The sequence below is a fragment of the Labrus bergylta genome, chromosome 11 (genome assembly GCF_963930695.1).
Source record: "Labrus bergylta chromosome 11, fLabBer1.1, whole genome shotgun sequence".
Taxonomy (NCBI): domain Eukaryota; kingdom Metazoa; phylum Chordata; class Actinopteri; order Labriformes; family Labridae; genus Labrus; species Labrus bergylta.
In genome coordinates, this window is record NC_089205.1 from 9,779,808 (window position 1) to 9,793,673 (window position 13,866).

General features: G+C 45.1%; 1 protein-coding gene across 1 annotated transcript in view; it reads left to right on the forward strand.

The window, feature by feature from the left end:
• The window catches only part of alp3 (alkaline phosphatase 3), a 13,989-nt gene extending 1,423 nt beyond the window's left edge, over positions 1-12,566 (forward strand). Inside the window, exons 2-11 of the mRNA XM_020636888.3 lie at positions 841-957; positions 1,287-1,402; positions 1,995-2,169; positions 4,363-4,535; positions 4,639-4,779; positions 6,244-6,313; positions 6,918-7,052; positions 8,617-8,808; positions 11,047-11,163; positions 11,965-12,566. Coding sequence (XP_020492544.2) covers positions 841-957; positions 1,287-1,402; positions 1,995-2,169; positions 4,363-4,535; positions 4,639-4,779; positions 6,244-6,313; positions 6,918-7,052; positions 8,617-8,808; positions 11,047-11,163; positions 11,965-12,257 — 1,529 coding nt within the window. The 3' untranslated portion in view covers positions 12,258-12,566. The remainder of the gene's footprint in view (positions 1-840; positions 958-1,286; positions 1,403-1,994; positions 2,170-4,362; positions 4,536-4,638; positions 4,780-6,243; positions 6,314-6,917; positions 7,053-8,616; positions 8,809-11,046; positions 11,164-11,964) is intronic.
• Positions 12,567-13,866: the final 1,300 nt, after the last annotated feature.

Sequence of the window (13,866 nt, forward strand, 5' to 3'; positions counted from 1 at the left end):
AGAGGGAAGGTATTCTGAGGATTATTGCAAAATAAAACAGGAGGTGAATTCTAAACACTGAAATAAACAAGAACAAAAGATAACTTCCAAGTCCTTCAAACCCAAACTAAAATTAAGATAAAAATTTAACTTAACTATGAAATCATGATCTTTTTAATTCAGTCAGACTTCTCGTCAGTTTTTTCTGTTTTTAAAATAATCACTGATCATTCAAGGCGGACGCTCTCCTCTCTGTCTTTCGCCCTCACTTCAGATTCCTCTCTTCTTCTTCTTAACTCCAGCGTCATCCTTTACAGAACTTCACACCTATTGCACACTTTGCATTTGTTTTGCCTGCAAACTTTTTCAAAGCAGCACACTCGGTTCTTGCAAAGTTATGCAACCGGCTGCTATCAGCGTTGAAGTGGACTGCTGTATCAAACTGGCTGTTACAGCACAGAGACGATGATCAGCTGGAGCAGATAAGAGAGCATGTGAAAGAGGCTTGGCAGCAAGCAAACAAACATGCACAGACACACACACACACACACACACACACACACATTCAAGTCCCAAAAGGCCCCACCAAAGAGCAGTGTGTTGATGTTCTGCTCACACTGATCTCTGCAGGATGCACCGAGTGTGTTCAAAGAGATCTCGCACCTGCACTCGGATACATGATGTACTAAAAGCTTTAGCTGTGCTTTAATCTGCACGTTTCAAACAACACTCACTGCTTCACCAAAGATGTATTTGACTTGTCCTGACGTTTAGAGAAAACAAACAGCATAACTATAGCTTTTTTTTCACCGATCATACAAAGATGTTCCACCATACCTGATCTGATCTGTGTGTCCATAGTTGAGGAGGAGAACCCCGAGTTCTGGAGGTCTCAGGCCCGACAGACTCTGCAGTCAGCGTTGGACCGTAAACTCAACACCAATGTGGCCAAGAACATCCTGTTTTTCCTCGGCGATGGTAGGTTACACAACTGGTCAACATCTCCCTCTAATGACACTCTGGTCTGGAGTGTCTGAAAGGCTAAGAGGCAGGAATTAGGCTCTGACCTGGTTAGGTATAATTAGGGCTTTTCTCCCCCATTTTCCGTCTGATTCATCAAAGTGAAAGAAAAAGAAAGGAGCAAAGCACAATGAGACTTTGATGTTTGCATCGAGACCCCTCTGCAGATAGACATGATGTAAGAGTAGAGGCTAAAAGTAGTGTGTGTGTGTGTGTGTGTGTGTGTGTGTGTGTGTGTGTGTGTGTGTGTGTGTGTGCGTGTGTGTGTGTTGTGTTGTGTGCATCAGGTATGGGAATCACAACCTACACAGCGGCTCGTATCCTCAAGGGACAGCTTCAGAACCAGACAGGAGAGGAGACAGTGATGACCATGGACACCTTCCCTCACGTGGGACTAGCAAAGGTAACACGCTCACACACTACGGAGGATACCAAGACAGTTACCTGAACACAGGGATGGGACACCTGGTGCGATAATAATATCCTGATGAACAACCTGCTGCATGTACATGTTAATCACTAACAAAGAGCATATTTATAGTAATATAATATATAGCAAGTTTGGATTTAGAAAGGTGTAATCCTCCTGAGTTGTGGGTTTTTCCTGTTCGGTGAGGGTGGAGGGGTCTTAAGGGAGAAGGCATGACTTTAAAAGGACCAAGCATGATTAAACTATTCAAGATAGCCGATTAGGTACTGAGTCCGACACATTTGCCTTTATATAAATGAATATACTGGCTAGCAGGGATCAGGAGTCCCATGAAACATGAATATAGTTTCATATTTGAAAAAGAATGAACTGAGGTTTGAATATTTTAGGGTCCCTGTCAGTCCTGGTATGGGTCCTAACTTTTCTCCTCCATACAACACCCTTATGGCGAGCAAAAAAGAGTAGGAAGTGGCTTCATTTCATGCACTAAAGTCGAACCGGTAGTGCTGCAGTTGCAGGATATAGTTGTTATAACCCCCCACATGATCTGTGTGTGTGTGTGCAGACCTACAGTGTGGACTTCCAGATTGCAGACAGCGCAGCCACAGCCACAGCGTACCTGTGTGGAGTGAAAACCAACCTGAACGTCATCGGTGTGAACGCTGCGGCTCGCAACGGCATCTGCAAGACTCAGAAGGGCAACGAGGTCACATCCATCCTGAAGTGGGCCAAAGACGCTGGTAAGACCACCACACGACACAAACACGCTCTGCTGAATCCAAGCAGCAACCTCCAGTGTTGAAATATGAAGCTGGTGATGAAGTTTAAAATCATGCAGTTCCTCAAGTGTCCACTAGAGGCTGGCTGCAGAAGCACAAGAAGTCACATACACACCCATTCAAAAAAGCTTGTTTTTACAGTGATTTTTAGAGATTAACATGTTTACAGCCTGGTTCAAAAAAACAAATAGGTCAGCATTTATAGCTTTATGGCTCATTTGCAATGCCTGTCCCCTGATAGTTTTTAAAAATACATCAAAAATAAAACTTCAGACACCCAAGAGACATCATTAAAGAGAGAAACTCCTCACAGAATTAAAATAAAACACAGACAAATTAATTTCAAGGATACAATGATACAATTAAACTTCTTTACGTGCCCTTGTCTTTTTTTTTAAAAGCACAAGGGCATGGTAACCATGGTAACCTTTGTACTACAGCCTGTTACAGGGTGTAATGTGTAAATAAGTCCGCAGGCTTAGAGATTGAATCACTGTTAATGAATGAACTATGATCTTATTACTGATCCTCTTATTGGTGAAAGTTTTTCAAACAAGATTCTGAAGTGAAATAAAGGAGAGGCGCAGCATCTTCCAGAGAAAAAGGGTGAGGGTGCGAGAGGACAAGAGAGAGAGAGAGAGAGAGAGGTGCAAATGAATGACTCTCTTAGTAACTGTCTGCAGTAGAGAGAGACTCTTATTCGACTCCAAAGGTTTAATTTCTGACCAATGGCAGCACAGAATAAAACTGAAAGGAAAATAATGGCAGACGTCTTCAATCCGAGCAACAAATGGATGTCAGCTAGCAGGCTGATACCTCACTCTGCCCTGCGGCGTCACAGTTTAACTCAGGCTCTCGACAAAAGAAAATCCCTCGAGTTTCATACAGCCTCTGCAAAACCCTGATTTTACAGCTGAGCGCTCTGCTGCGAGCAGCGGAGTCTCGTCTGAGCAATATTACAGCAGCCACCGGGGAGCTGAGAGCACCAGCAGCCTGCGCAGGCTGCAGGTTACACTGCAGGATAATGTGCTGCACAGGGGAACTCCTCCCAGCTTATCATGTTTCTGTGACACAACACATGACCCCTGACCCCAATAAAGCACTTTGAGAACTGACAATCAGGTGTGTTAATGTGGGTTACATAATACAATTTTTTTTTTAGTCTTTGAGCAAATAAAACACACACATCATTAAAGGTCCAATCAGTGAGATGTGTAGTGAGTGAAATGGTAAAGTGAGCTTACTATATGATCAGACATTAAGGAAACATGCTATGTTGACGTGCTGGCTTCTCTGACAACAATGCAGCAGCCAGTATGTCCTCCTTCTAACTTTAGATTCTGGTCCTGAATGCTCTGGATTTGTTTGGACCAGAGAAGGTAGGCGGTTTTAAGACACCCCCACAAGGCCGTTTTGGACGCCCCTCGGTTTGCCAGACATGAGAGCAGTTATCAGGTCAAACCAACAGGTGTTGCAGTGATGGAAGCGGGCAAGAGAACTGGTTCAGATAAAAGTGATTGTACTCGACCTAAAAAGCCTCTGCATGTTTCTAATAAGCTCCACGAGCAGAAATGTGCTCAAACTAGGATCAATATTGGAGATGATTTTGAAAAATGGAGAGAGGTTAGAACGCAGAAAGTTTTACAGACCGATGCAGAGCTGGATAAACACTGAAGCTTCAGTGTCCACCACATGGCAACCTGCGTGAGCATCGACTCCAGAGAGGAGGGGGGGAGGGGGGGAGGGGGGGAGACAGATCTCTATGATGTTTTTAATTCAGACTGCAGTACCCATTTTAAACACGAGGTGTCAGAGTTACATATTGCTCCTTTAAAGGTCCAATGGCAAAGACGGTGTCCTCAAATTGTCAACATAAAGTGTGATTTCTTATTTATGGTGGGACATAATATTAAATATTTGTATAACAGGATGCACAAAGAGCTGAGAATTTAAATTCATACTGTGCAGACAAAAAATACTTGATTGAGTTTGAATATCAACGTACTTAATTAAAATGTTTGTAGAATTGTGAGACAAACAGTGAAAATCATTGCAGCCTGTTGCTTCCAGCACGACAGCCAATCACAGGCTTAAGTACATATAGCGTTATGCATTTCTACAACATATTAAGTCTGACATAAAACAATCTTGTAGGCAAGTCTGTCGGCATTGTGACGACCACACGGGTGCAACACGCCACCCCCGCAACCAGCTACGCCCACAGCGCCAGCAGGAAGTGGTACAGTGACGCCGACGTGCCTGCAGGTGCCAAGAAGGATGGCTGCACTGACATCTCCTCCCAGCTCCTCAACAACACAGACATAGATGTGAGGTCCTTCAAAACAAAAGCCCTCCACACATACAACGTTGTTTTAAAACGATGACATCATATTTAAACATCCTTGTGTGTGCCACTGTGTGTGTTTCCAGGTGATCATTGGCGGGGGTAGAAAGTACATGACCCCTCAGTACACCAAGGACCCAGAATACCCTGCAGATTTCTCCTCCAGGGGCAAAAGAAGAGATGGACGCAACCTCATTGAAGAGTGGAAGAACATGAAACGAGAAAAGGTAATTCTTCTGTCGGAGCAGAGGAAACGCTCTGAAAGGTCACATATTCTCCTCCTCTTCAACCAGTCTCAGAGCTCCCCAAAACATGTGTGTGTAGTTTTGTGTTCTAAATCCGCTCTGATCCTGTATTTGATCATGTCTATAAACTTGCTTTCAGCCCTGCTCAGAACAGGCTGTTTCTGTGTCTGTACCTTTAAATGTAAATGAGCTGTGTCTGACCACGCCCCCTCTCTGGAAGGGCTTGGGTGTCTCTGGCTTTCTCGCTCCATGTCCTATTGTTTACTGTGAGAAGGCAGACTCAGAGGGCAGAACAAACAACTAGTTGTGGGAGTGTAACCCACCTGGGGGAGGGGTTACTGCCCTTTGTGATGTCATGATGGGAAAGTCTCCAAACGGCCTGTTTGAGCACACATTTTCTGAAAAGTGGAGCAGGCAAAAGACGGAGAGGATGGACTTTTCTCATCATTGGGGGGTTTGTAGACAGACTAAAGACACATATTAGTGTTAGAGAAATATGGTGAAGTGTGTTTTACAGAACGGTATGTGACCTTTAAGTAGAGCAGCTTCTTCAGGGTGGAGTGTGAGCTAAAACCGAGGTTGCAAAATTGCAAACGCAGCAATGTGTGAAACTACTAACTACACGCAGAGTAAAAGCTTTGCTTCTGCTGCAGCCTACTTTGAGAGCTTTGTTACCTCGCTGCTCAAGCTGGCTGGATCCCAATCCTAAATTAACAACACATGGTGGTAACATTGAGCCGTACTCACACAGGACAACATCACCTTGAGACCTAATAATGACAAAGTGATCCTTCAACATGTGCCCATGGGGGGAATTCATGCAGGATGATAAGTAGACGGTATTTGATTTCATACTGAAAACAAATGTTTCACTTTTAAATCCCAAGACTTGAGTGTCAACATCGCTCTCTCTAAAGAGCTACAGTTTTTAAATGAAATGCTGGGAACTGTGGAGCATGATCAGAATTGTTCATGCCACTGTTTTTGAGAACAGCTGATCTCATGTAAGCCCTCATTAGCTGATGGCCAGCTGATTTGATTCAAAGCATCCTATTGGCTAATTGCACTCATGCCGCCTTATTTAAGCTGCTCTCTCTGCATACCGCTCCTCCACCCCAGCTCCTCCACCCCAGCTCCTCCTTAATGCTTTCTGACTTAATGTCATCCACGCCTTAGTCTTTCCACGTATGAACAGGAAGTGAAGGAATGCATGCTGCTCCTTCCTGATGCTCTCCACGTAGCCTAAGCACGTAGACGGGCAGGAGATCCCAGAGCAGAGCCATAACGTCAAATATAAAATGATTGTAAAAACACATTTTTCTTGACTGAATTGAACATAATCAAGGAAAACATAGCAAACAGAAAGTGACTCATGCAGTAAACAAACACTTTGACCCCCTTCCTCCCACTCAGTGTGTAAATCTGTATGTGCTGGGTATCACACAGGTCGCCCGCTACGTGTGGAATAAAAACGATTTTGATGCTGTCGACCCTGAAACTACGGACTACCTCATGGGTGAGTGTTTTGCGCTTCTTCTCCTCCTCAGAAAGAATCGTGAAGGTAACGCTCTCCCAGAGCTCAGCCTTGGTTCTGCTTACTTGTCTCTTTTTTACCCGTGATGTCAGTCCTTCAAACTCTTCTCAGGTTTTCCTTCAGCTGCTGTTAATGACCTACAGATGAGGCTGCTTGTCAAATCTGTGGTCAGGACACAGTTTGGTTTACGTCAACATGCTTTATAAATCCAACATTTAGGTTTAGGCTCTTTAATATTTAGTTTCTAAATGCTCCAGTATTTCCTGTATGTGATGTTTCACTTGTTGTTTGATGCACAGCAGGCTTCATTTACAGTTTCATTATATCTGTCAAATCTGTGTCTTTCTCGTCATGTGTGACGGGTTAAAGGAAATGTAACGAGTCCTTCTTTTGGACTTTGTGCTCCCTGATGCTGCAGAGTGTACAGAGACTTGAATTGCTCGTGTGCAGAAAATAGCTTTAGTAGTAGGAGGAGGAGGATTGGACTTCCCCTCTTCTGCTGCACGTCCACTGTGGGCGGATGAAACTGATGACTGTATCCCTACATCGGAAAATAAAATGATTTTTGCATCTTTTCTATCCCCAGCTCTGTTTGAACCAGGTGATCTGCGCTACGAGGCGGAGAGGGATCCAAGAATGGACCCATCCATCATTGAGACTACAGAAAAGGCCATCCGCATCCTCCAGAAAAACCCTAAAGGCTTCTTCCTATTAGTGGAGGGTGAGGAAAACAGCTTGGCCCACCTTCCTCACACTCCCCCTCACCTAATCAGACAAAGGTTGGGTAATGAAATCCCCAGAGAGGTGGTGCTTCTTCTAAAAATAGGTGGAAAAACACGTGGCAGGTCACACTGGATCAATGGAAGCATTGATTCTGTTGATGTGGTCCCAAGTGGCAATTAAATGAACACGCTGGTGATTGTTGGTCTTTACAAAGTTAGTAGGAGCGTCTATAACGCCATGCAGCACTGATATTGAGGTTTTTCTTGGAGTTAATCGTCATGGTGTGTGCTGTAGCAACAACATTCAACAGCACAGCACGTTGTGGAGCAGTGTGTAGCTGCAGTGGATCCACTTATTTGACATTGATTCCGCATACAGCTCAATGAGTTTGCCGCAGTGTGTTTGCTCGGCCGCCTCATCCATCTCTCCTTTAATCTGAGGCAGCCGTCGGGGGACTTCACGGCACTACTGAGTGTCTTCACAATGACTTTTAAAATAACAGGCAAATGTATAAATAGACGCAAGCATATGGTGCACCCAATCACTGACAGCTCACAATGTAATAACCCAAAGTCTACTTCACTTCCTAATACGGGGGATAGAGAGGCCAGGAGCAGAGATATACAAGATGACTCCTGCAGCAAGACTGAGGATCTCTGCAGAAGCGAGTTTTATCTGAAATGCTAATCTTTGTAAGAGCGTTTGAAGACTGAGGCTCAGGTCTCTTTGTCATGTTCAGTATTTAGTGATTAAAAACACAGAGATCGGAGAGTTGATTTGAACGAAACTTTCATCATAACATTTAAAGAAAGGAGAACTTTTCATCCTTAAAAACAAAGATGGAGTCAGTAGAAATGTTTGTAAACATTCAAACTGGGCCCCTTCTCCTGGCCTCATCGCCCCCAGAAGCCCCGCCCCCTGCAGGACGTAGTGTGTGCGTTTACTGCTTGTACCTACACTGCAAGCTAACACATGCTAGCACAAGCTAACCGCCGGTGTTTGTCACCTGCCTGTCCAACAGGAAGCAGAACAACTCCACGTCCACGAGTAAAAGACAACACAAGGTTCACCCTCGTTTTAGAACGAGCTTTATCCGCTTGGTGTTTCTCCTCACTGTGATTATATTTTATTTTCTTTGCTGCTACGTCCACGTCAGTCATATTCGCTGTGTTGAATCTCGTCCAATCACTGAATTGTATCCTCTCCTAAACTCACCTGCTGCGCTGTCATTGGCTGGAGGAAACACACCAGCTCCGCCCAGAAATGTCCCGAGTCAACCAGAACAAACCAGAACAGTAAAATCCAGTCAGAGGACAGAATCTCTGCAGACACAGTCACCACCACACATGTACGGAGGCCCAGAAGGGACGATAGAGCAGCTTCACTTTAGGAGAAGCATTTTATTTTGAAGGTCCCTACATAATTCTGTATTTTATTTTGAAGGAAGAAGCTGCTGACTCCAGCTTAAAGATCAGTTGTCATCCCTCCCTTATTGTTCCAAGAAGCATCAGAAACCATTACTTGATCATCTCATTAACCCCCCCCCCCCTCTCTGTGGTCAGGTGGCCGTATTGACCAGGCTCATCATGATGGCAGAGCGTACATGGCGCTCCACGAGACGGTTGCATTGGACAACGCCATCGCCAAAGGCCTCGAACTCACCAAGGAGCAGGAAACGCTCACCATAGTGATGGCTGACCACTCGCACCCTTTTACCCTCAATGGATTCCCATTTAGAGGGCAGAGCATTCTGGGTAATTATGCCATCACTTCCTGTACGGAGTAAGACCCCTCAAAAAAGTGTTTGATATCAAAAATGTCTAATTTGATTTGAACCTGCAGACAAACTCCTTTTGAGGCACGGTGATTTTCTTTCCCACCTCCAGTTGTGTTTTTGTCTGTTCCTGTGTGTGTGTGTGTGTGTGTGTGTGTGTGTGTGTGTGTGTGTGTGTGTGTGTGTTTGTGTGTGTGTGTGTCATGCCTGCCCTCTCTCTGCTTCAGTGTTCGTCTTCCACCAGCAGCTTGACATTTCCCTGCTTTCTCTCCTCTGCAATTACAGCCCGGGTAAACACGTATAACTGGCAGCCTCTCTCCCCCTCGCCTTTCTATTTCAGTCCCTCGATTCCTCCTCGTTTTCTCCTCCTGCTGCCCATCTCTGACCATCAACACCGACACCGCTCTCTCTCACTCCCCCCCCCCTCCCTCTCTTTCATTATTCTCTCGAAGTCCTCCTCGCTCTGTCGATCTCCCCTGCCTGTTAATCTCCCTTTGGATCGTCCCTTTATAGACCTGACTTACTCCTTTACTTTTGTTCCTTCAGCTCTCCGTCTCGTCTCACTCACTGTTCCCCGTCCTTTACCTGAGGGCTTCAGACCTGAGATGAACCAGCTGCAGGGACAGGAGGGGTTACTCAGTGATTCACTGGTTGCACACTGAGCTGTGTGCTGTAGTTTTGGACCCTTCTGAAACTTTCCATCTGACATGGGACTGAAATAATCCATAATATCCCTAACATGGATCATATTACATATATGAATAATCTAAAGCCTGATTCAAACTTCTGCCTTGAAGCGTACGTCGTACCAACGCACAAAATCCGAACCAACGCAGACTACAAGCCCTGTGATTGGTCTCCTGAGTAGTATCGTATTTCCTGCATTCACAACATCTGACTCAGCTGATTCAGTGGTCTTACATTTCATCTCTTCTCTTTTCTACTTCAACTGCTGCTTAATATTAATCATCTGCATCTCCATCATAATACGCTCAGTTTCCGTTGCCATGGTTTCCTGTAAACAAACAAACAGAGAATGTGGAGGAACCAAAAACTGGCGAAGTAACTAAGAGTGGTTTCACACTGTGGACACTGACCCAGATCCCACTAGACCTGACCCCAAAGTCTGGTTCATTTGCTCAGTGTGAACACAAACTTGCAGGACTCTGGTACTTTACCCGAATCCGCTTGAAGAGGTGTTCTCGTGCACGATTCATGTGTACTTAAGTACAGTCCGACGAAGATGTGAACGCAACTGTGCTCAAACGAGGAAGTGGACGTACTTCTAAACGTCTCCTGGTGCTTCAAAAACCGTCATATCTGCGCAGCACGGGCCTGTTTCATCCTCTGAGCTGCACAGTGGTTGCCATGGTTACTTTTTCCTCTTTCTGCTTCTTGCAAACTGACTACGTGCATACTGCCCCCTGCTGGATCGGACTGTGTACATATGCAGGTGTTCCCGGGTACAGAACGATGTTCCTGATGTGAACGCAGACCAGCGGGGGGAGAGAGAGGAGGGGGGAGAGAGGAGGGGGCGTGAAAATGGCCTAAAAAATTTCACCGTCAACTGGTGTTTTAGTCGGAGTATTGCAGAGCTACGCCGACGCACCAATGCACACGTGTGGCGTAGCTGTGTAGATTCAGCGCAGACGTATGAATCGGGAGTAAAGCTTTAACCGGATTTGTTTCTTGTATGGTTTGTGTTTCTAAAAGGAAATCTAAATGATTCTCTCACTGTGTCCGAGGCATGTTCTCCTCCACATTATTCACACATCTGTATCAGCCCACAAAACTGTATCGATCGAGCCTTTGTTACATCCTGTGTTTCCACCTCGCTACTCTCTCTGTCTTGTCCTATCCTTATTTTACCCCCCTCCTCCTCCTCCACTCCCTCTTCCTCCTCCTCCTCAACCCCTCCCCCCCTCCTCCTCCTCGTCCCAGCGGTACAGCAGTGATTAATGTGCTTGTGAAACTCTGAGCTCTTCATCAGGGAGGTGGCATGCCAGGCTAATGGCTCATCTGGAGAGAAACACAGAGATACTCAACAAGCTGTAGACCTCCTGCAACACCCCGAGGATCCAGAGACCCTCCCTCATGAGAGTGTGTCTGTCTGTCTGTGTGTGTGTGTGTGTGTGTGTGTGTGTCTGTGTGTGTCAATAAATGAAGCAGGAAAACTAAAAGGTAGTGTCTGATAGTCGAACCTGTATTTTTCTTTCAGGTAAATCTCCGTTGTGGGGATCAGACTTTTTGCCGTACACAACACTGATGTATGGAAACGGACCAGGGCACAAAATCCGAAACGGGACTCGTCCAGACATCCGCAATGTCAACACTAGTAAGTGTTTCCCTCACAGGACCCTGTAGACATAACCTAAATGAAGTAAACATGGTTACTTCCTTTTTCATTTCGATTCGATCCATGTTTGTAATACAGTCTAACCTTTCCCTCTGATATGATTCGTTGATCTTTCTCGTTCTCTGGCATTTGTTTGGATTTCATTTCCACTCTTCTGATTTATAAACCAAGAAAGAGAAAGACTTAAAGACAAAATCATTCATGTTTGTCACCTGCCTGTCCAACAGGAAGCAGAACAACTCCACGTCCACGGGTAAAAGACAACACAAGGTTCACCCTCTTTTTAGAATGAACTTTTATCCACTTGGTGTTTCTCCTCACTGTGATTATATATTCTCTTCTTTGCTGCTACATCCACGTCCGTCATATTCACCGGTTTGGATAGCGTCCCCCAAACTCACCTTCTGCGCTGTCATTGGCTGGAGGAAACACACCAGCTCCCCAAGAAACGTCCCGAGTCAACCAGAACAAACCAGAACAGTAAAATCCAGTCAGAGGACTATATAAATCCAAAGTACTGCAGTTCCTTCAGTAGCCACTTGAGGCTTTTAAAGTCCCGAAACTTCCAGTAGGTCCCAAATTAAATAGACAGAAATAAAAATGTTTACAGGCTGGTTTGAAAAGCGGTATCAGCCTCTATATCTCTTAACTTTATCTGTAAAAAACTGCATGTGAAATAAGGAAGAGACAGAATGTCGACCGGCATCCTTGGGCTTCAGCGGATGACATCACTGACAATACCTCATGTTTCATGCTTATTTATCCTACTCTGTTTTCCAGAATCTAAAGACTACGTCCAGTTGTCTGCCGCCCCCACAGAGTCGACCACCCACAGCGGAGAAGATGTAGCAGTGCTCGCCCGGGGACCCATGGCCCACCTCTTCCAGGGCGTCAACGAGCAGAACTACATCGCCCATGCCATGGGCTACGCCGCCTGTGTGGGCGCCGACATGAGGCACTGCCAATCAACCGTCAACCATGACCTAAACGGAGCCGGGGCGGTGGCTCGTAGCTCAGCTGCTCTGCTTGGTGGCCTCCTCAGTGTGTTGCTAACACTTACCCTGCTGATGTAAGATCCCTTTTCCTCCCCGACCGCCATCGATCTCACTCAACTCGCCAAATCAGGGAGGTCAGGGTCATTAAGGGAAGAGGGCTGAGACACCTCAGCAGGGCGGATGAAGCCGACCAGGGCTGTGCTGCCTCTAGCAAAACATTTTATTTACAAAAACACAACATGAATGCACCATCAGCTCTTCAGCGGAGAGGACAAACAGCCTTTAAGAGACATAAGAACATAATAAGAACCATCAAGTGTAAATGTGTTTTAACTTTGGCAGGCGGACGATTCCTGGTGTCATATCAATAAAGCTTTTATCCAACAATGGGTTTGTCACTTTATCAACATCTAACATCTTTTTAACACATCTACTGGTGCTTTAACGTCATATGTTTAAATATATTTATCTTCTTCACAACATCTAAAATCTTTGATTCTTCAAAACGCATCTTCACAAATATGAGACTCTGAATTGTCCACAGGATACTTTGAGCTCATCTGATACATTTATTGACATATTTGATTCATATTATACAAAAATCCACTTCACCTAACTCTAATATGTGTCTCTAGTCTGTCTACAAACCCCCCAATGATGAGAAAAGTCCATCCTCTCCATCTTTTGCCTGCTCCACTTTTCAGAAAATGTGTGCTCAAACAGGCCGTTTGGAGATTTTCCCTTCATGACATCACAAAGGGCAGTAACCCCTCCCCCAGGTGGGTTACACTCCCACAACTAGGTGTTTGTTCTGCCCTCTGAGTCTGCCTTCTCACCGTAAACAATAGGACATGAAACAAGAAAGCCCGAGACACCCAAGTCCTTCCAGGGAGGGGCGTGGTCAGACACAGCTCACCACGCTCAAGAATATCCTGAGCAGTCCTCCTGAAAGTATCTAGATAGTTCATGTGTGACAGCCTCCAGTTGGACACTTTAATGTTTATCTTGACTAATAATATATAAATGCAAAATTGCACCTCTAAAGTTTGCACAGACTCCTTCAAAAAATGCCCTGCCTCCATTCAGACTCTGCTGCATAAATTCTGCTGTGCAGCTGAAGGTTGACTCATATGTGTACCGGTCTGATTTTTTGAGTCTTATTATGTTTTTATTTTAGTGACAGGACAGTGGCTAGATTCAGAAACCAGGGAGAGGCATGCAGGAAAGTAACCACAGGTTGGATTTGAACCCCGGTCTGTCTGCTCTCTCGAGGACCAAGCCTCTGTACACAAGGTTACGCACACTAACCGCTAGGCTACCGGCGCCCCCTATGTTTCTTTTCTTATTCTTGCACAGGTTATGTGAATGTTCCTGATTTTTTTATGATAAATTATTTTTTTTATTTGCATCTCTGTAGGGGTTGCTTTGAATCTTGGTTTGCGTTAATATAGACATACAGGGTGGGGGGCAAGCGGGCGTTAGATGTTTCATGTCATGTGTGTCCTGTAAGCGGTTTCTGGATGCTTTGAATTTCCCAAATGTCTGTCCGTCTGTCCTGTGGGCTGAAGCCTCATATCTAGTGTACAAACATTAAAGCCATATCAGTCTAACATCTCACAGGAGTCTGAGTTTCCTCAAGTTGTGGAACTGCTCCTTTAATCTATGTTTGTACTTATGATGTGAGATG